Below are 22,193 nucleotides of genomic sequence, written 5' to 3' on the forward strand. Positions count from 1 at the left end.
GCCAGGGAGTGCTGCCTTCATGCTTCCATTTTCGCTCCACAATTGACTGTGACCACGAAGCAGCTGTAACTGAATGGGAACCAGGTGGTCCTGACACACCAGCACGCAGCACTTGGGCACGATGCACCCTTGTGCCTGGTTTGGTGATGTGTCCATGAAGTGCGTCTGAGATCTGCAGAGCAGGAGAGAGTCACACTGCCAACACCTGCAGGAGAAACCTCCAGCACTGGGAGTTAGCTTGGAAATCCCCAAAGGGCCTCAATACCTGAAGGAGGAATGACGTTACCACGGGCTTCACCAAGGAACACGGCTCTGCAGATGAAGCAACTTTATTGCCTTGTCCAGAACAACATGGGGTGAGCGTAAAAACAGGAGGGGAAACGGCTATTTAAAGGGTGGGTGGTGATAGGACAAGGGAAATGGCTTTAAAGTGAGACAGGGGAGGTTTGGGTTGGATGTGAGGAGGAAGTTTTTCAGCCAGAGGGTGGTGAGGCACTGGAACAGGTTGCCCAAGGAGGCTGTGGATGCTCATCCCATCCCTGCAGGCATCCCAGGCCAGGCTGGATGTGGCTCTGGGCAGCCTGGGCTGCTGGTTGGTGACCTGCACACAGCAGGGGTTGGAACTGATGGGCACTGTGGGCCTTTGCAACCCAGGCTATTCTAGGATTCTGTGAGTCTAAGCAGAACTCCACAAAAAAAGACCAACCACGGTAATCTGCAAAGAGCAAACCCAGCCTAAGGGATCCACGCTACTTCTGTGAGAGGGGAGCAGGCCAGGATTCCTGAAAAGCAGAACGACAAAAGGTATCGCATTGGTGTCTTCTGCAAAAATTGTCACTCTGATGTGACATCCTCAGAAATGACATAAATTGAATCTGGGAGGCGAGACTCCTGCCAAGCGGATGCAGAACTGATCAGAAAACCAATTCCTGACTCTCCATTGAACTCCAGACACGCTAAATGGGTGGAACTGGTCCCCATTCCCAGTTCTCATTGGCAACCTGGCTGGAGGAATGCAGAGTACTCTTGTCGAACTCCTAGATGAGACCAACCTGGGAGGAAGCACGGGTTCAATACAGGCTTGGAACCAAAATGATTGCTTGAAGCTGAAAAAATACTTAGAGGAGAGGAAAACAAAAATGACTTTGTTCAGTAGAGACAAGCATAATTGCTATTTATGCACGAGGATTACAGAAGATGGAATCGGACTCTTCTGAGGCACAGAGAGAGAAGAGGAGGTGATGAGCACAAGTCACAGTGGGGGAACTTTGGGCATAACAGACAGCAGCAGTGGATCTGCTGGAAGAGACCCAAGGAGCTCAGGATCACACGCTGAGCACGAGCCCACAAAAATCACATTGTGGCAGAAAAGTCCCACTCCGCTGGGACTTAGAGATGAGCGGCCTCATCTCCAGTATACGCAATATAATCACTGCTCTGAGCAGGGCAGGTGGGCTGTCAGCTGGAACAGGATCTGAATTAAATAAAGGATGTGGGGAGAGCCCGCAATAAATCAATAGTAATGATCGGATTATGCTTTCGAGGGCTCTGCAGGAAAACCTGCATGTGCTGGGATGTTTAGTCCAGAGAATGGAAGATCGGGTGGGAAAAGGGCAGTGAGGCCATAAAGGCAGAGAGAAGGCAGCTGCGGCAAGGACAAAAATAATCTGCTCTCAACAACCATGGAAAAGAGATGGGCTTAAAATTCAATAGGAAAGATTCAAGATAAATGACAGAAAAAGCTTTCTGACAGCAAGGACAAGGAAGCACAGAGACTGCACACAGAAGGTCCGGCTTTGGAGGGTCTCAGGGGAGGTCATTGTCAGGAAGGGTTCGGGGAGAGCTGTCCTGGGGGAGGCAGAGGAGCACACAAATGGCCTCCAAAGTTCCTTCTCTGTCCTATCTGCCCATGGTCTCCTCCTGTGGGTGGCAACACCGAATGAAGGGAACACAAGAAACATCTCATCTGAAGTCAGGGAGGTTTCAGTGTGGTGTCTCATAGCATCTTCATCACAGGATGGGGCAGGGACGGTTTGGGAAGGGGGAGGACAAGGTAGGCAGACAGGACCACTGGCCTTCAAGAGGGACGAGTGGCCTGCAAAGCCCACCCAGTGGCTGGCTCCAGGTCAGGAATGGTCACGGTGGCTGAAACCATGGGGTCTCTTCATTAACAGCTGGCAGCATGAGAGGGACACCACCAGAGTTTGCCTGACCACGAGGGCCAGGCCAGAGCTATCTCACCCCACTACAGATGGAGGAGATGAGGCACCCTCCTGTTCCTTACTGGGCACAGCCTGCTCACCCTCTGATGTGCCACACCACCACAGCCAGTGAGACCATGGCTGCCCACCAGTGGAGGCAATGAGAAGCTGCTGCCAACCCCCTGTGCTGCCTAGCACATCCCCTGCATGGAAACATCACAACTCAGCCAACACTGAGCACACCTCTGCCCTGCAGGGATGTGATCTCTGCACACATACCCTCAATTCAGGCAACAATTCCCTACCGTCAAGCCAAACGTTTATCCGAAATGCTGATCGTGGAGTTAAAGCCTCTGTCTCGTGCTTCAACTCCGTGATCAAGGTCAGCTCTGACAGCTGAGAGGCTCTGGTGATAGCACAGGTGATGGAGCACAGCACAGCCAAAGGAGCTCAGCGCCAACAAAGCCTGTGCTGCTCATAGCAAGGAACTGTGAGTACCCGTAACAACTCCCTACCCCCAGAAAATCCTGCTTAGAAGAATTCCGCCTGGGGAGAGGGAAGAAGAAAACAAATACAAAAATGCAGCTATCAAAAGGACAGACAACTTTCTGACAGATAAGAAGCAGCTCTGATTGTCACATTTCAGTGAAATGAGAGGAAGTTCGAAGCAACTGCTCATGGTATTTTTATACTTGGTGCATGAAAATCCTGCACATAAAGCAATCCGACCATGGGTAGCACAAGAACAAAAATTTGTGCAAAAGTTGACACTTAATGATTGTTAGGAAACTCAGCATCCCAGTGATAACGAAAACTTCCAGTGGGGAGTTCACTTTCGGGTAGGTTCTCATTAACACATTCACGAGCTGCAAAAGCTGCATTGGTACAGCAAGCTCACACAGTTTTTGTAGCTTTCCAGCATCCAACTCAGAGTGGAAGTCACGTGAAGACAACTGGATGCCCCATAGATCCAATCTACAGGCAAACTCTCTTACCTCAGAATCACAGGCAGCGCTTGGGCACAACAGTGCTGGGCCATCGGAGGGGTCAGCCCGCTGTGTGGGCAACAGATGGTGGGAGGAGATGAGGGAAAGGCCATCATTTGGCCAAGCAAAGAGGCTTAGGGGCAGAGAGATGAGGAGCCTCCAGCAGAGGGCAAGGCACAGGGGCAGACAGGTGTCTTCATCGCTGCTGGTGATGGAGAACTGGAAAAGTACGTGCAGAATGATGACTGATCCTTGACAACACACGCACAAAACACAGGCGTGATCCAGAAACACCCTCACATCGACAATGTGAGCAAACCTCACATTGGGTTTGCTTCCCTTCGGACTACCATGGGAGCTCAAGCTCATCTCCATCATACCATACTGCTCCTTCTGAGCCAGAATACAAAGGCACAGTATGCACAGTGCCACATTCCAGACGCTGGGAGGAGGAGGAGGTCAGTGTTTCAGGTGGCTCCAGAATAGACCAGATCATAGTAAGCAGCACATGGGCAGGGTTGTTCGAGGAACTGAAGCTAATCCCCCAGCCCACGTGCCCACCCATACTATGGGGGACTCTGAGGCAGCTGCAGCCCTGCTCTGGGGGCTTCATGCACGCACCAGCTGCAAACTGCTCTGAGGTGGTGCAGTAATACAGCCCCTGGAAAAGGCAGGGGCTGAGTTCCAGGTGTCCACATGAGAAAGATCAGAAGTGAAGATACTCAGCGAGTGACTCTGATGTCACTCGGACACTGACAGTGCTTCCCTGCAGCTCGGTTTGTCATGGCTGTTATGGAGAGATGGTTGATCAGCAGATCACCTAGAAACATTACAGGAACAGCAGAAGTAACCTCTAAAACTCTCCAGATAAGAAAGACCCACATTGACATTGAGACCACACACTCCACCTTAGAGTTGTAAGGTTTGGGAAAGAAAAGCACTGGAAGGCAGCGATGTTACCAAAACAGAAATTGTTTCCTTGTATGGAGCATGGTGCTGGCATCCCCAATGGATCACCAACAAATGCAGTGCAAGGTAAGCCCTCCACAAGGACATGAATTTCTCCTACTTTTTAAACAGGTTTGAGGGCAATGGGAAAAGCTACTTCTATTAAATGAAAGATGGAAAAAAAAAAAAAAAAAAACAGAAGTTTAAAACACAAAGATTGCTGGTATGTGACACCTTAACCCCAACCGAGCACCTGAGAAAGGAAATACTTCAGTGAGCCCTTGAGACATCTGGAAACCAGGGAAGAAAAGGGAAGCAAGACCTGAGGCACGGGCAGTGACCACCCAGGTGACAAGAAACCCCAGGACTTAACACAGCTTGGCAGGTCTTACCCACAGCTCACAGCATCACTCCAAGCTGAGACTGATGAACCCATGGGGAAACTGACACATAAGCATAGGTGGCAGAAATGAAAAGCTTTGCATGGCATTGTGCAGAAGCAGTTTAGGATTCTCCTGATTCTTACAAGGAAATTGCTACATGGAGGAAAGCAGAGTCCTGTGGTGGCAGCAGATCTTCAACCCTGCACCACAAAGCAGAATGCCGGGAGACAGAAGTGGCAGGGATGACCCAAGCTCTGGTACAAAACCAGCACGTAGTTCCAAGGACATGGAGCAGACAGACAGACAAGCCCTTCTCTTGGCTCATCTCTGTCTGTGCAATTCGGACATCACAGTGTGGATGCGTGGACAGCTAGATAGGGGAAAAAATTGTTGGGTGGCTCACATCGGAGTGGTCATGGAGGGGTCATTCACAGCCACACTGACAGCGCATTGTTTTGTCCAGACCACATCCTGTAGGGTCTGACCCCAACAGGGGAGAGACCATTGAGCTCCAACTCCTGCTGTAGGCTGGGTGCCCCCCAGCTCAGGCTGCCCAGGGCCCATCCACGGCCACGGGCACATCCAGGGATGGGGCACCCAGGTGCACACCATTGGCTCGTGGACACTGGGACCCCAAAGTCCCTGTTGGCAGAGCTGCTCTCAAGGAGTTCTTCCACTCTGCGCTCATAGCTGGGGCTGCCCCAATCCAACACCTGTGCTTTGCCCTGTTGAACCTCATCAGGTTCTCGTGGGACCACTTTCCGAGCCTGTCCAGGTCCCTCTGGATGGATCTTTCCCAGCAGCCACTTGCCGACGGTACATCCAACCCCATTGTCTGCCTCACTGATAAGGACATTGGAGATCACCACTCCCAAGGATGGAGGTATCAGCTCCAGCCCAGGACAACAGCAAGTCGCAGAGTGCCAGGAGGTGATGCTCAGCCCTCACTCGCAGCCTCCACACCCTCCTCTGAAGCCCACAGCTGCCACACAGATCGAGCAGTGCTCCCTGCTCTCCTGCCCCACCACCCCGGCATGGAGCATGCCCATTGGCAGATAAATGGAGAGATTACAACTTCCAAATCCTCTAAATTACTCAGTGCTATCTCAAGTCATCTCAGGCCGCTGACACCAAGCTATCTGATTAGTGGTAACAAGGAAATTAACACGAGGTATGTGAAGTAAATGGACTAAATAGCTCTGCAGAAGCAGAGGTCTTTATGTGAGCTCCCAGCAGCCACAGAGCTGCTCTGACCAGCACACCCTGCCTCACGCTGGCTTGGTTTCCTCTGCTGTGCTGAAATTGAGCCAGGGAGAGGTAGCACCCCATTACCATGGCTACACAAAGACGATGCATGAGAAAGTGCCAGACTTTGCAGCGGGCAGCGACTTAACAAGATGCTGCAATCATGAGCAAGCACTGTAAGCAGAGGCAGAGAGCTTCTCTTTGAAAGCTGGGAGCTGAGGGGAGCACGGAACACTGGTATCAAATTCGGGTTCGGATCAGGTTATACTTCTCTCAGTAAACAAACCGATTGGGTTACCAAGCACAGTTCTCATTCTCTGGAAGACAAACTTGCAGTTAGTCACACTACTTCAAAAAGAAAGGCAAACGCTGCTTCTCCCTCATTAGGGCTCTCAGGGCTCTGCAGGACGTGCGCAAATCGGAGCTGCAGCCATTTGCTCTCTCCACCCACCACCTCCGTATCTTGCAAATGCCCAAAGCAAAAGGCTTGGAATCAAGAAGTGGAGAAAGGGCAAAAGTTCAACTCCTTCAACAAGGAGGAAACGGTTTCCTGGAATAAGTCCTTCCCTGAAAATATTTTCACATGAAGTAGATGAGCGATCAGTTCCCAGAAGCAAAGCTCCTCGAAGAGCTGCACCCCACTGCCTCCATCTGCACGAGCCCAGTCTGCCTGGAGCACTCCGTTTGGCCTTCCAGGAGCTTTCTGCTCCTAGCATTCAAGCCAACACGTAGTAGAATGTAAGCAACACGGCCTCAGTCTTCACACAGAAATTCCTCCTAAGAATTTAAGCCTTCCTGTATTGGGTGCCCCAGCCCTGGATGCAGTGCTGCAGATGGGGCCTCACAAAGCAGAGCAGAGAGGGACGATCACCTCTCTGTCCCTGCTGCCACCCCTCTGCTGATGGAGCCCAGGATCCCATTTGCTTTCCGAGCTGTAATCACACACTGCTGGCTCACGTTCAGTTTTTCATCCATCAGGACCCCCACGTCCCCCTCTGCAGGGCTGCTCTCAAGAACTGATCCTAACAGCAGTGTGTCCAACAGCTGTGTGTAATTTCTACACATGATTGTGGAAAGCGCACACTTAAGTTGTGAATTTTTGTTTCAGGACTGCTTGTTGAGTTTGTATTAAAACACACTTCATTCAAGAAAGACAGGGAGCTGTTGGAGGGGGTCCAGAGGAGCCACAAAGATGCTCAGAGGGCTGCAGCACCTCCACTACAAAGCCAGGCTGAGGGAGCTGGGCTGTTCAGCATGGGGAAGAGAAGCTGCGGGGTGACCTCAGTGCAGCCTGCAGGACCTCAAGGGAGCCTGCAGACAGGAGGGGAGTCAGCTCTTGGAAAGGGGAGAGAACAGCAGGACGGGGGAATGGTTGGAAGGTGAGGGAGGGCAGCTTTCAGTTGGCTGTCAGGGGGAAGTTGTTTGCTGTGAGAGTGGGGAGGTGCTGGAACAGGCCTTCTAACTTCTGTTTTCAGTTTATTCACAGCTAGTTTATGTGCAGCAATATTGTCCTTTGTTCCTGAGGATTTTGCTCCCTCTCTAACACTTACTGCAACACTTCCACAGACAGCAATAACTCCTCCTTTCCACCTCCGTTACGCACGGGGTACACAAGCAAAGCTCTTTCAAATCTCCCACCACAACAGCAGCCTCACAGCCCTTCCCACAGACAACACTTTGCTCCCTCCTGCTCCACCAAGTAGGCCTGGGCCAGAACAGGCATCCTGAATGCACAGATTTGTTCTGGAAGCTTCAGCTCGCACACAGAGTCATCCCAGAGGCCACCCCAGCACTCCTCGGGGCCACACAGGGCTCTGTGTTAGAGTGGCATGGTCAGGTTGTGGTTGGACTTGATGATTTTTAAGGTCTTTTCCAACCTGAGCCATTCTATGGTTCTATGGCTGGCGCTCACTGCCTCACCTGGAACGCTGTCTGGCTGTTGTAGTTGCGGATCTCTTTGCTTGCACCACGGAAGAGGAGAACCCGAGCGCAGCTCTCCTGGAAAGGAGGAAAGGAGAGATTGATCAGCATTATAGACAACAAAGGGGACAACAAAGAGACAAACCACCTTGTTTCACTGAGCTCGGAAAGCCTCCTTTGGTGAGAGCAAGGGATGCATAAGGATGCTGAGCCCCCACGAATTGGTCACCCCCAGCACTGTGCTGGCCAAGGCACTGTCTGCGTGCCAACTACAGCAGTAATGTCCAGAATTCAGCCCAGGAGCACAGCTGTGAGGCACAGTGACCACCACACGTTCCCAGGTACTGCTACTTCCTACAGCCTTTTCTTGCTTTTGTTTTGAATGCTCTGTGCTTCTATGCTGTTAATTCCCATTTATGAGCCCCCCAGGGGGCAGGCGCCCATGTATGAGAGTCCTGAGCAAGCAGAGCACACCCATCCCCTAAAAAGCCACAAATCAATTTCCATACACCATCCCACATTGTTAATCACAACAGCATTCAATTCTTAAAACTTGACACCTCAGAAACATAAATCCCTTTACAGTGAAACCCATACACACAACGTATCAAACCTCCAGGAAGGAACAAATCTCACAGGAGAAGCTCTTGGACACTGACCTCTACATCTGGGAAAGAGACCAGTGGGTGTCAGAGAGGGCTTCCACCACCCCCCCGATTTCTCTAGAACTGAGGTCAGTGGCCACACAGAAAACAAAACAAAAATGATGCTCTGCATCATAGGAGCAATCTTCTTTAAAATTCAGATTGGTAATAAGATGTTATGTGCTTTTGTGCCAGGACAGCTGCAGGTCCTGCCCCAAAAGCCCCACCTGAGGCAGGTGCTCTCCTCAATGTGAAATGAGGGCACCTGTGCCAAACGAGTGCCCCTCAGGCAGGCAAACTGCCCCCTTCCCACCAGCAATGGGAGTTTCTGCGTGTGGTGTGAAGAAGGAATAGGAACCGCAGGAACAGCTATGGAGCAGCTCAGGTGGTAAATAAGCAAAAACATCTTGGAATAAACCATGGATCTTGAGAAATCCAAAATCAGACTGGTGCTACCAGCAGCACCTCACCCTGGGCAGAGGGTGGGGAGAACCCAGAAGGACTTCCTTAGGTCTTGGGGCTGCAGCTGCCCTTAGAAGGTGCCTCAGTCCGGCACTGTGCCCTCGGGCAGGGTCCTTGTCTGTGCTTTCTGTGTCCTCGTGCCCCAAATCACACAAAGTACCTGGTTGTAGAGAGCACAGATGTGAAGAGCAGTGTTTCCTGAGGCGTTCTGCGCAGTCATGTCAGCGCCATAGAAGAGAAGATGCTCCAGGTGCTGAACGTGGCCGTAGCGACATGCCTGCAAAAGGGGGAAAAAGAAACTGAGGAACAGAATAAGGGGGGCAGCAGGAAAACGATAAACTTCTAGATTCAGGATAGATTCAGGTTGGACATTAGAATCATAGAATGGCCTGGGTTGCAAAGGCCCACAGTGCTCATCCAGTTCCAACCCCCTGCTGTGTGCAGGTCGCCAACCAGCAGCCCAGGGCTGCCCAGAGCCACATCCAGCCTGGCCTCGAATGCCTCCAGGAACGGGGCATCCAAAAAATTTCTTCTCCAAAAGAGAGGCCAGGTGCTGGAAAGGGCTGCAGAGGGAGGTGGTGGAGCCGCTGCCCATGGAAGTGCTCAAGAAATGTTCAGATGTTATGCTGAAGGATGTGGTATAGTGGGAAATACTGGTGATACGTGTGTGGACTGGATGATCTTGGAGGTCTTTTCCAGACTTGGCGATTCTACGGTTCTATGATTCCTCTGCCACATCCACTTATTAATGTGCCAAACAGGGACAGGTAGAACTCTGGCTTTGTACCCAAGACACCTCAGGTGTTGACCCAAGATCCCAAAGCACTGCCCTGTGGCAGCTGAGGCAGCCCAAGTGCGAGGCTGCAGTGGGACAGAGCTGAACCCCACCTGCAAACCCCTGAGCTGAAACGCAGCCCCTGCTGGCCACGCAGCCCCCACCACCCACCAGCACCCTGTGTCCTGCAGCACCTGAGGGCCGGGCCAGGCCCAGCAGACCTCACCCATATCCACCTCACCTGGTGGATCTCCTGCCAGCCGTTCTCATCCACGCAGCCCAGCCGAGCGTAGTCGTGCAGCAGCAGCTCACAGCAGTAGGGATCTCCACCCACCATGGCACTGTGGTACAGTGGTGTCAGCCCCCGGCTGTCCTTGTAGTCTGGGGAGGCCCCCAGATCCAGCAGTGTCTGCAGGAGAATCATAGAATCGTTAACTTTGCAAAAGACCAATGAGATCATCAAGTCCAACCCCAATCCATCCACACTGTGCCCGCTAACCATGTCCCATAGTGCCACATCCCCACCTCCAAGGATGGAGATGCACATCTCACTCGCAGCTCCACGCATGGGGATAACCAACCCACGAGGGGTCAGTGCTGCTGTCATGGCACAGTGCTGCTCAGCCCTCTCTCCCCAGGCTCAAGCCATCAGTGGTACGTCTTTGTCACAGCACGGGAGGGATGCTGTGGGTGTACAGCTATGGAGCAGGCAGCGACGTGAGGTCTGGGTGCTACAAGGAGCCAGCACTGAGATCGTGAGAATTAGGAATTACCAACTCTGGGACGTGGGATGTGGGCTCACCAGCACTGGGATTTGGACTCACCAGCACTGGGATTTGGATTCTCCAGCACTAGGATGTGGGCTCACCAGCACTGGAATTTGGACTCACCAGCACTGGGATGTGGACTCACCAGCACTGGGATTGGACTCACCAGCACTGGGATGTGGACTCACCAGCACTGGGATTGGACTCACCAGCACTGGGATTTGGACTCTCCAGCACTGGGATGTGGACTCACCAGCAATGGGATTGGACTCGCCAGCACTGGGATTGGATTCTCCAGCACTGGGATGTGGATTCTCCAGCACAGGGATTGGACTCTCCAGCACTGGGATTGGACTCTCCAGCACTGGGATGTGGGCTCACCAGCACTGGGATTGGACTCTCCAGCACTGGGATTGGACTCTCCAGCACTGGGATGTGGGCTCACCAGCACTGGGATTGGACTCTCCAGCACTGGGATGTGGATTCTCCAGCACAGGGATTGGACTCTCCAGCACTGGGATTGGACTCTCCAGCACTGGGATGTGGGCTCACCAGCACTGGGATTGGACTCTCCAGCACTGGGATGTGGATTCTCCAGCACTGGGATTGGACTCTCCAGCACTGGGATTGGACTCTCCAGCACAGGGATTGGACTCACCAGCACTGGGATTGGATTCTCCAGCACTGGGATATGGACTCACCAGCACTGGGATTGGACTCTCCACCACTGGGATTGGACTCTCCACCACTGAGATGTGGGACTCTCCAGCGCTGGGATGTGGACTCACCAGCACTGGGATGTGGACTCTCCAGCACTGGGATGTGGGCTCACCAGCACTGGGATTTGGACTCTCCAGCACTGGGATGTGGGCTCACCAGCACTGGGATTTGGACTCTCCAGCACTGGGATGTGGGCTCACCAGCACTGGGATGTGGACTCTCCACCACTGGGATTGGACTCTCCACCAATGAGATGTGGGACTCTCCAGCACTGGGATGTGGACTCACCAGCACTGGGATGTGGACTCACCAGCACTGGGATTGGACTCACCAGCACTGGGATTGGACTCGCCAGCACTGAGATGTGGACTCTCCAGCACTGGGATGTGGACTCTCCAGCACTGGGATGTGGACTCACCAGCACTGGGATGTGGACTCACCAGCACTGGGATTGGACTCACCAGCACTGGGATTGGACTCACCAGCACTGGGATTGGACTCACCAGCACTGGGATGTGGACTCACCAGCACTGGGATGTGGACTCACCAGCACTGGGATTGGACTCTCCAGCACTGGGATGTGGACTCACCAGCAGCGCCGCGTGGTTGCGGCACCGCACAGCTTTGTGAAGTGCCGTCATTCCCTCCCGTGTGCGGAAGTCCAGATGCGCTCCCCCATTCCGCAGAGCTTTGATCATCTCAGTGCTGAGCTCCAGCTGAGCTGCCGCCGTCAGGGGACATTCTGCAAAGCCCCAAGAAGCAGAAGTGAGAACTGTGGACACTGCCACGTCTGCTGCCCACCTCCAGCACTGCAGAGGTTCCTGTGCTGATAAGGGAGCTGCACACAGCCCTGTCAGCTCCTGCTGTTGGACACCTGCTGATCTTCTCCAACACCGTGCATAGAATCGTAGAGCCATAGAATCACTGAGGTTGGAAAAGACAACCCCAACCAATGCCCACTGCCCACGTCCCCCAGTGCCACATCCCCGTGGTCACTGAACACCCCCAGGGATGGGGGCTCCCCACCGCCCTGGGCAGCTGTGCAGTGCTGACCGCTCTTTGCAGCACAGCTTCTTCCCAGGCTCCAACCCGACCCTCCCCACGGCACCCTGAGCCCATCCCCTCCCGTCCCATCCCCGTTCCCTGCCGATAGAGACCGACCCCTCCTTCCCTCCAGCCTCCTTTCAGGATGGCACAGAGCGCTGAGCTCTCCCTGAGCCCCTCTGCCCCACACTGCCCCATCCCCCTCCCTCAGCCGCTCCCCGCAGTGCTGTGCCACAGAGGAACTTGTTCCACCTGGGGTTACAACTGGAGCAGGCAGTGGAAGGCATACAGAAATCCCCTTCAACAGTCGTCCTTCCCCCAGTGCTAAATCTCATCTGGCCGCTCTCTAATCCAGGATTTTAGTGGTTACACTCTGCTAATTTCTGGAACTGTGCATATCCAAACAGATGCTTAAAGCAATGAAGTGCACAAAGCCCGTAAGAGAAAAGGGAAAGAAGCACAGCAGATGCCATCCACAACCTGACTGGGGGAGCAGAGCAGACCTGAGTCCCTCCAGGACACGATGCAGACAAGGGAGTGCTTTGCTGGGGAGGCCAGGAGGGGGAATGGGTGCAGCTGCAGAGAACCTACAGAAGTTCCTTTGTACTGCACTGCTGCAGAGTTCTTTCTGCATCTTTTTCCTGTAACTTCGTTCTCTCTTTGTTTTGTGCTTTCTCTTTGTGCTTGAAGAAGCTTAGGATGAAGAGCATGTGTTAACTGCACCCAAGGCATTCTGGCAATCCTCAGGTTGTCCCAGCACAGCTGCACTGTGGACAACAACAGATCTGTGCTCCTGCACCCTGAACCACACAGCCCCAGTACCAGGCACAATCCCATCGGTGCCGGCCCCATTACCTGTTCCTGCAGCTGTTTGTCCCCGCATCGTATTGAGCCACAGCCCATACTGCTGCACACAGCCAAGAAAGTGCCTTTGTGAGTGCAACCATTTCTTCTCATTCCTCTGTTCCTTGGCTGCTGCTCTGCTCAGTATTGACTATTGTCCATAGAATCACAAAACGGTTTGGATTGGAAGGGACCTCAAGGATCACGAAGCTCCAACCCCCCACCAATGCAGGGCCACCAACCTCCACATTTCAGAGCAGCCCAGGGCCCCATCCAACCTGGCCTTGAACACTTCCAGGGATGGACGGGGCATCCACAGCCTCTCTGGGCAGCTGTTCCAGCACCTCCCCACTCTGTCTCTAAAGAACTTATTGTCCAACAAGGCATGAGCAGCTGTGGTGGGACTGGCTGAGACCTCTGGCATCTCCAGGGAACTCAGCACTGGGGCAGGAGTTACCAGGGTGGGACAGAGGAGACAGAAGTCCCATGCTGATGGCAGAAGGAGGGAACTCATAGAACCACTGAACATCCCGAGTGGGAAGGGACCCCCAAGGATCTTTGACTCCAACTCCTGACTCCACGCAGCACCACTCAGAATTCAAACCCTGTGACTGAGAGCAGTGGCCAACACTTCCCAAAGGTGTTTGTTAACAGGTCCTGGGCTGTGGCTGTTGTGTGCCCCGGGAAGGGAAAGCTCAACCCATGCTGGAAAGAGAAACTAAGAGTAAGCACAGGTGGTTCAGATCAACGGGGCAAATCTCTCTCATCCTCCTCGTCCACAGCACAGATCTGTCCCCTTTCTGAACTTCTAAAACTGAAACCTCAGACAGCACTACGTCACCTCTCTCCCTTACGTGAGTCAGCTCAGAGCAAAGGGAAACCTCTGCTTTCTGGAAACCGTACAGATTGCATCGACTTCCATATGTTGAGCAGGGTCATGGATGATCACACAGTCATGAACTGCGGGGATTGGAAGGGATCTCAAGAGATCATTGAGTCCAACCCCTCTACAAAAGCTGGCACCCTGCAGTAGGTCACACGGGTCAGCAAGCAGACAGGGCTTGGATATCTCCATGGGAGGAGACTCCATAGTGACCCATAAATAATTTCTGCAGGGATATTCTTTTCCCTGGGTCAAGAGGTGAAGGAAAAAAACATTACAGTAACTGAGAAGGGGTGAATCAGTTTTGTACTGCAAAGTCACTGAGACGGTAACGCTGCAGTTTTCAACAGCCTTCGGGCTGGGAGGAAGGGAATGTGTCTGTTGCACATGAGTGGCTCAAGAAGAAAGCTTCAGATGGGGAAGGATGGAGCTTTTGAAACCTCATGGGTATTTTTTTATGGGTCCCTCTCTGCTCTTATAGGAGGATGTTGAATAAAGGCTGTTTGCAATTAGCCAAACCTCTAAAGGCCTGGCCACGTGGAGAGGAACATTTGGTGTGCGGGGCTATTTGCAGTACCTCTGTCAGACTTACCCCAGAGACCCAGAGGATAAAACTGCACAGATAATAGCAATGCTGTTTTGACTAAAAAAAAGAATAGATTTACTACAGTGATTTTGCAAGGGAGAGATGAGAAATTAAAAATAGAAAAAGTTGCAGTGCATAAGTACTATCTTTGCTAAATACCAAGCGCAGGAAATCTGGCCATTTATTTGTTCCTTCTCTTGAAACCTCAGTTGGAGTGCTGTTCACATTACCATCATTTTGCTGATAGACCTGAGAGCTCTGGGTTAAAAATTCAATATAGGAGTACTCTCAACAAAGAAAGGATGAAGGTTTTCGAAGAGCGGGGCTTTTCAAGCATCCAGGAGAGGGGATGTTTGGCTTTGCAGCTATTGAGACTTTAAGTAAAGCAATGCAGCGGCGGTGCTTAACTCAAGACATGCAGAACGAATAATTAATGAGACTTCCCATTCCCACTTCAGCATCTGATGTACGCCGCCTTCAGCAGCAAAACGGGAAAGGCATCCAGATGGGGGATGGGGGAGGAAGAGCTGGAACTCAGGGGCAGCACTTGAGGAGCAGGGGGAGACCGTGGTCAGAAGGGATGGAAGCGTCTGAGAAATACCACTCCCAGCAGAGTGAAGGCTCTGGTCATAAGGACAAGGTTCCCAGCTTTTGGTCTAGTATTAAATGGGGAGGTTGGTGGCCCTGCATGTGGCAGGGAGGTTGAAGATTCGTGATCCTTGAAGTCCCTTCCAGCCCTGGCCATTCTGCAATTCTGTGATTTGGGGAGGATTCCTACACCAGAGTTACAGTATCTTAGCCTAAAAGCACGTTGCTCAGGTCTGCTTTGCCCAGAGACCCGCAAAGCACCGACCATAAAGCAGAGTCCCCAAGGAGGGGAAACGGAGAGGGCCTTGCTGGTCTCCTGGCAGCCAACGGTAGGATGGGTGGGAACGACAGCGCCGTGCCTGGGGAGGCTCAGATCTGACATTTGGAAACATTCACCGACCGTGAGAGCGGTCAGATGCTGCAACACACATCCCAGAGAGGTGGGTGATGTCCCATGGGTGATGTCCCATACCTGTCAGAGTTCAGGAGGCATTTGGACAATGCCCTCAGTGAACTGCTTTAACTATCGGTACAGCACTGAAGCAGTCAGGCAGTTGGAGTTGATGGCCTTTGTGGGTCCCTTCCCCCTGGATTATTCTATTCTATCACGACCCTACGCATGTGGGGTACCAAACCAAACCACACCGACACGACTGCCTGCTGATACGGCCATGGGACCACATAAGCCATAATGCTGCACTCGCACTGCCACAGGGGATCCCTGCATCCTCTCCATCTTTCATCCAGAAACTTAGGAAACTCCAGTTTAGTCAATAAGTCAGTTGTGAAGACTCCTTAGGAGGAAAGCAGGACTGGCAAACAGGAGTTTCACTGGGATATGGTTCCCTCTTCTCAGGCATAGACCTTCTCCAACTGTACGAGTAGAAACACCACGTTAAGCTGGATGCACTCCGTTTTCCCTCCTACAAAGGGAAAGGAGCAGTCCTGAACAATAAATGTGATTTGGTGACCAATGGAAGGTGTGGATTGGAAGTGGCTGAGCCCACGTGCCTTTGCCATCAGCTGGAAGAGGAACCAGAGCCCAGACAACACTGTGCCTCTGCATGGAGCCAAGTGTGTTTGTGTTACATCTCAGCGGAAAAGATGAGAACAGCCCACCGTTGCCCTTCGGTGTTGGATGAGTTCGTGAAATTAAAGAGAAGAGATTTGACTGTAATGGGACTTGAGGGCATTGCTGGAGAGCTGACAGAGAGAGAAGTTCATGAGCTCATCCCAGAGATCCTTCCAGACGCACAAGCAGGAGATGGCATCGTGCAGAAAATGCTGGAAGGGAATCGCCAGCCACAGGATGGGAGCAAAACTGAGAAGGTTGGGTTTGGGGAACACTGGACCGTGCTAGAGGATTTTCACAGTCAACAGTCTGCACTCCACAGAGAGGTGAGATAATGATCTTGGCTGAGACTTAAGTAGAACAATTAGAAAGACATTAAATCAAGAACATTAGAGAAACAATTCCAAAGAGGGAAACACTGCACAAATGCACCGTGTCAGAAGTAATTAAGCCCATTTGATAAAGAATGAGAGGAAGATTTTTCTTCCTCTTTGTTCATTTCTCTCTGAAATACAAGGAGACTGGATAACAGGAAAAAGGATGTGGACTGCTTTTAATGGTAATAAGAAGTTTGACATCATTGTCGTTACTGAAACTTACAGACAATTAAACCATTTTAGAAAACGAAGAATGTCTGATTGCAATGAGAATGGGGACGCAATGAGTGGGCAAGGAGGCCCCGAGAAAGAGTTTACATTAAAATCCCATCATCTGTTATACGGCCACCAATGGCTGAGAACAAGGCCTCAGGTTTGTGTGGAATCGTGTCAGGAGTAACAAAGGTCCTTCGTGAGACTTTGTTATGCGCCAGTAAAGAAAAAAAGACTCCTTAACCTCTAAGTGTTGATCACCAAGTTATATAAATTAACACTCACACTGCCAGGGCAAATTCAGCTTGAAAGCAAATGCTGAATGTCCCAACCTACAGGCAATAAGATATCGTCTCATTTTCTGAACACGGGAAACTGACTGCTCTCTATAGGTGACGCTTTGCTCCAACATACAGGAATGCTTCTCTGGGTCTCAGTGTAATAAATGCAAATCTACTAAACGCGTTATTGCTGTTTAAACAGCACAGGACAGCACAGGGAGATGGGAGCCCCAACCAGACGGGGAATATCTGATGCTTCCTATGGGAATCAACCAAGGGAAATTAGATCTGTTGTAGGAAACACGGGAAGCTTGAAATCAAAAAGTAAAAGGTGACTGAGAGTTCTTGAAGGAGAAGGGATACGGCTCCGTAAATTGAAGAGGACCTTCAGGTCAGCAGTGAAGGGACAGCAGCAGTTACAACACCAGCTCTAACGGCAGGACACGAGGCAACAGTGGCCACCATGAACTGAGAATTAGGAAACGAAGGACAAGAACAGGAACTAATGGCACAGAAGTAAAGAAAACCACATTTGGCGTGGCAACGGGCTGTCAGAGAGGGGTCTTGTTGCTGTTGTTTAAATTAGAGAACACCAAATGATTTCCCAGGCCCCGCACACACTCGTCAGATAGGCGGTGTGTAATTGGTAATAAATACAGAAAGCAAAATGACCAATGGTTATTGTTAATTTTGCTGCTGTGGAAATGCCATTTTCCTTTCTATTACCAAAATGGGATTTCTGAGATAAGCTACCTGCACTTGAAGAAGTTGTTTACTTCTAGAAAACGTGGTATATCATCCTTCTTAACTTCTCCCCGAAGATCTTCCTGTGCCAGTAAAGTTAAATTTGAATACATTTTGAAGTACTGGGACATCCAAAAAGATAAGAAGAACAGCAGTGTTGGGTCAAGACACAAAAAGGGACGAATAAAATGATCCGTGAACCAAGAAGCCAGAAAAATAACACCAATCTTGGGAAAATGCTGGGAAATTTATACGGAATTTAACTGACACAGGATTGAAGAACACTTGTGTCGTTCATATCGACCAGTCAAGTTTTACAGTAAGTAAAGTAGGTCCCACTGCTCACATGTAACCCCTTTTCTTCTAATTCACAGAGATGATGCTGATAGCTGCGTTGGTGTGAGGCTCGTGCACAGCCCTACCCAATGTGGAAAACAAGCAGCACCCAATGTCGGCTCCACGTCCTTCAGATGAACTGAAATCCAGATGAGGAGAAGCAGCCAGAGGGGTTGGCTGAAGTGTCTCTTCAAGCTGCTGGACTTGGCCATCTTCACCACTTATCTTGAAGGAAATGCAAATCTCTGATCAGATTTTGGGGCTACACGAAGCTGGGATGATTACGGAGAGCAGTCAGGGCTGTGCAATGCAGAACCAGAAGCAAAAGCCGTGGCAATCCCGCAGGATCCATCCGAGCTCAGTGAATGTGACAAGTGAGGAAGGAGACGCACTGCCCTACAGCCTCGGTCACGGCTTTGCAAAATGCTCCTGGGGAAGGGCTGGCAGCCCTGCAGGGAGCAGCGTGTTCCCACCTCATCTCTTCCATCCGCAGCCAGGTCTGTGGAAGTCAACGGGAACAGAAGCAGCCACACCAAAGCGAAGCTGCCAAGCAAGGAACTCTTGTGGTTTGCTATGGCTCAGGTGACACAGGTCATGGTGTGACACAGAGTCTGTTCCAGCAACTTGTGGCCATCTGGGTCCTCCCCAGTGAGGCCACTGCCACGGGGCACGGACAGCAGGGATATGCAGGGGAGCAACGTGCCTGGTGTCTGCCTTCCAGCTGACCTCTTAGAAATGGAGCAGCGACTCAAAACTCACTCAAAAGCGATGGGAAAACAGGAGAAAATGTCTTCAAATGCAAGGCTGAAGGAGTTCGGCCTCTCTTTAATTAGGGGAAGGAAGATTAAATGTTGATTTGATTACCACGTATAAATACGTTCATGTGAAAACATACCAGGTACTAAAGTGCTCTTTAATCTAGAAGACAAAGTGTAACGACAGCTGGAAGCTGAAGCATACAAATTTAAATAAGACACGAATTTTAAAGAGTGAGGGTGATTAACCAAATTACGAAGGAACAGCACGGATCTTCCGTTCCCTGAATCAGGATTGATGACTTTATGGAAAATATGTTTCAGCGTTGTTCACTGAACACACACGCAGGGTGACGAGGATCCCCCTGGAGGGGTGCAGGAGGTCGGGTTGGGTGGTGGAACAGCTCCGTCTGCTCTTAAACTCCAGAAAGCCACGGATACTGATCAGCAGTTCCGTGTCATTCTTTCACAAAACGGGCTGCGAAGCAAGAAGCAGTTGTGTGTTTCTGAAGAACTGGAACTCGGAGTGAGGTGTCCAGGACTCCCTCTGCTCCAGCGTTATTTTCACAGCTCATAACATCCAGTTTTGCTGTCAGTTCTGAACTGGAATCAGATGACTGTTTGGATCAGGTGCTTTTTTTTTGGTTTGTTTCTTTCGGTGTTTTTTTTCTCGTTCTTCCTCCTCTGTATTTAACAGATTCTTCTCAGTACACGTGAGCCTGTTTTCCTATAAGCCTCCAACCCTCTGTGTTCCATAAACATTTAGATGTTGTTTCGAGAGGCATAGCTTGCGGGGGATACCTGTGATAGTGGACTGGATGATCTTGGAGGTCTTTTCCAACCCTGGTGATGCTATGATTCCATGCGATAACATCAGATCCAAAACTTTTGTGGCTCCATTGACGGGGCTTTGAGCATCCTGACCTGCGGGGAGGTGTCCCTGCCTGTGGCAGTGGGTTGGAACTGGATGGGCTTTTCTAAGCTCTCCTCCCAAACAAACCATTCTATGCTCTCCTCGAGCGCACTGCACTCTACAATACGATACACTTCATAAAACTGAGTCAGCTATAGAAGAGCAGAGGGCTCTCTTTTAAAGAAATGTCCCTCCAAACGCTCGAAAGGGCTTGGGCAAAAGTGAAAACCAGAGCTGATCTGCTTGGGCATGCTCCACAGCAGATCACGCTCATATGCTGCTGATGGTTTATTTGTCATAGGAGCAGTTGTCCATCAGGACCAGACAGAGTGGCTACACCAGTAAATTAAACAAAACAAACATTGCAGGCTGAGTTTGAGTGGTTCTGTCAGTTTGGCTGAGTCAACTTTCACCTTTCCAGCCCAGGAGTTGGCAGAGGCCAAGAGCCATCCCAAGGAGCAGTCTGGGTGCAGCTCCATTGTCAGAAAGGACTGGAGAGGTTAACAGTGTGCCTGAACTGCACCATGCCCATCGACTGCACAGCAGAACAGCTGTCTGGGCACATGAGAACTCCTCATGCAGAGATAGCCAGAGCTTCAGAACCAACCTGAGGAGCCATCCAGCTGAACCAGAAACACGGAAAATTAATCATCAGATTGGCACCTGCTCATGAGTTGGAAACGTGGCCATCATTCACAAGCAGAAGTCCAACTCTGTTGTAACTGATCATAAAAAACATTCCTTGAAAACAGAAATAACTAAACCAGCAGCTCCTCTCTCAAGACCATGAGAGCCCTCAGCCGGGACCAGGGACAGATCTTCCCATCCTCTGTTCTCAAGGAAAAGACACGGGACTTCGATTCTCACTCCTTGCACCCTGGAGCCTGCATGAAACCCAACAGCCAACGCTCCAAACCCTGACCTCCCTAAGGTGGGGAAAAAGTTGAAAGACAATCTGAGAAACCCAGAAGCCAAGATTTGATTTTCTTGGCCTCCAAAACATTTCTTCAGCCTTCTGACTGCTTCACAAAGAGACTCCACGTTCCCCCAGTGTGCCTGTCCCAGAGACTGCCCCGTCCTCCCCAGAATCCCATCTGAAAGATGCACAACCCCACAATTGTCTCATTTAATGTCTCATTCCCAGACAATGCATTTTTCTCACCCCACACAGTATTTCTGCCAACGGCCTTCCGCAACTCTGTGCTCCAAAAACCTCCAAGATGTAAGACACACTACTAAGAAATCCAGCAAACCTTTCCCCTTCAGACAACCCATCATTTGCTACGCCCACCAAGAACAACCACTGCCCAGATTCCCACTGTCTCCCCTGGACGCTTTCTCCCCCAGCCCTGCTCTGCCATCTCCCCCTTTCTGGAGAAGCCAATCTCACCTCCAGTGTCCGGGTCGTGGAAGTTGGGATCCAGTCCTTTCTCCAGCAGTCTGCAGACTTTCTCCGCGTTCAGCATTTGCACGTATTCCATGAACTTCTTCAGGTTTGCCTGCAGCCGTGACACCCCAGGAAAACACACAATACATAGCATTAACACCCCGATATGAGGAAAGAAGCCACCAGAGGAATATCCCCATCCGAGAGACCCAAGGCAACCAGCACAACATCAGAGCAGCACCCACGAGGAGCCAGGGCACATTCATTCCCAGGTCCCCGAAGCCCTGTAGGGTGCATGTCCTGTTTGAGGGCACACCACAGGTCTGTGCAGGACGAGGCCCTCCCTGCCCACGCCTCATTGGCACCGCTGGACCACCCCAAGGAAGGATGGAAGGCACTGGGGCCACCAGCCATCCCCCCTGCTCACACCCCATGAGGGCAGACACGTGTTGCACGCTCCTGTGACATGGACACATCCCCAAACACACATTGTAGTGTTTGCCAACCAGACAGCATGGAGACTGCTACAGAAGGTGCTGAGCAGCACTGCCACTGACACAGCATCCGGGGCTTTGCCCACGTCTTGCAGCAGCACTGCACCTCCTGAGGTCACCAAGTCGCTGTGATGGCGCATCGTCTCTTTGCCATCTACTCTGAAACGCTTAGGAAACAAGACCAACTTCACAGACACCAGCTGTTATTGTGTGGTGTCACAGCTACGGCTGCAAAATCGTGTTTTATTCACGATGCCATTCTCTGTCTTTGGCCAGAGACCAAATCTTGTTCTCCTGAGGGGACTGAGAGCTCAGAGGACTCCTTGAAGCCTGCCTGCCTGGCTGTAGGCTGTGAGGATTTTCTCTTTTTTCCCCTTTTGGGTAGCTACACTTGATGCATACATTGTTTAATACTTTTCCAGGCTCTGGAAATTATCGCTCTGCCAGGCAGGACTGAAAACACTCATTTCACACATGCTTCCAGCTCTGCTTTGCAGACCTTTGGGTCACATCCCCATGCTCCTCCCAACAGCCAATGCCACGCACAAGGTAACCGCAGCGCCTGGGAACAGCGCTGCCCATCCTCCAGATTCGTGCTGGCAACGCTGAGCCCTCATCACACGATG

General features: G+C 51.3%; 1 protein-coding gene across 9 annotated transcripts in view; it reads right to left on the reverse strand.

The window, feature by feature from the left end:
* Positions 1-22,193, reverse strand: part of SHANK3 (SH3 and multiple ankyrin repeat domains 3) — a 306,860-nt gene that overhangs the window by 225,580 nt on the left and 59,087 nt on the right. For all 9 annotated transcript variants that reach the window (XM_085233682.1, XM_085233821.1, XM_085233499.1 and 6 more), the window contains exons 6-10: positions 21,077-21,185; positions 11,642-11,793; positions 9,806-9,973; positions 8,950-9,066; positions 7,684-7,761 (exon numbers count right to left, since the gene is read on the reverse strand). In XM_085233682.1, the coding sequence (XP_085089808.1) occupies positions 7,684-7,761; positions 8,950-9,066; positions 9,806-9,973; positions 11,642-11,793; positions 21,077-21,185 (624 nt within the window). The remainder of the gene's footprint in view (positions 1-7,683; positions 7,762-8,949; positions 9,067-9,805; positions 9,974-11,641; positions 11,794-21,076; positions 21,186-22,193) is intronic.

Source organism: Meleagris gallopavo, chromosome 1, assembly GCF_905368555.1.
Source record: "Meleagris gallopavo chromosome 1, MGAL_WU_HG_1.1, whole genome shotgun sequence".
In the NCBI taxonomy this organism is placed as follows: Eukaryota; Metazoa; Chordata; class Aves; order Galliformes; family Phasianidae; genus Meleagris; species Meleagris gallopavo.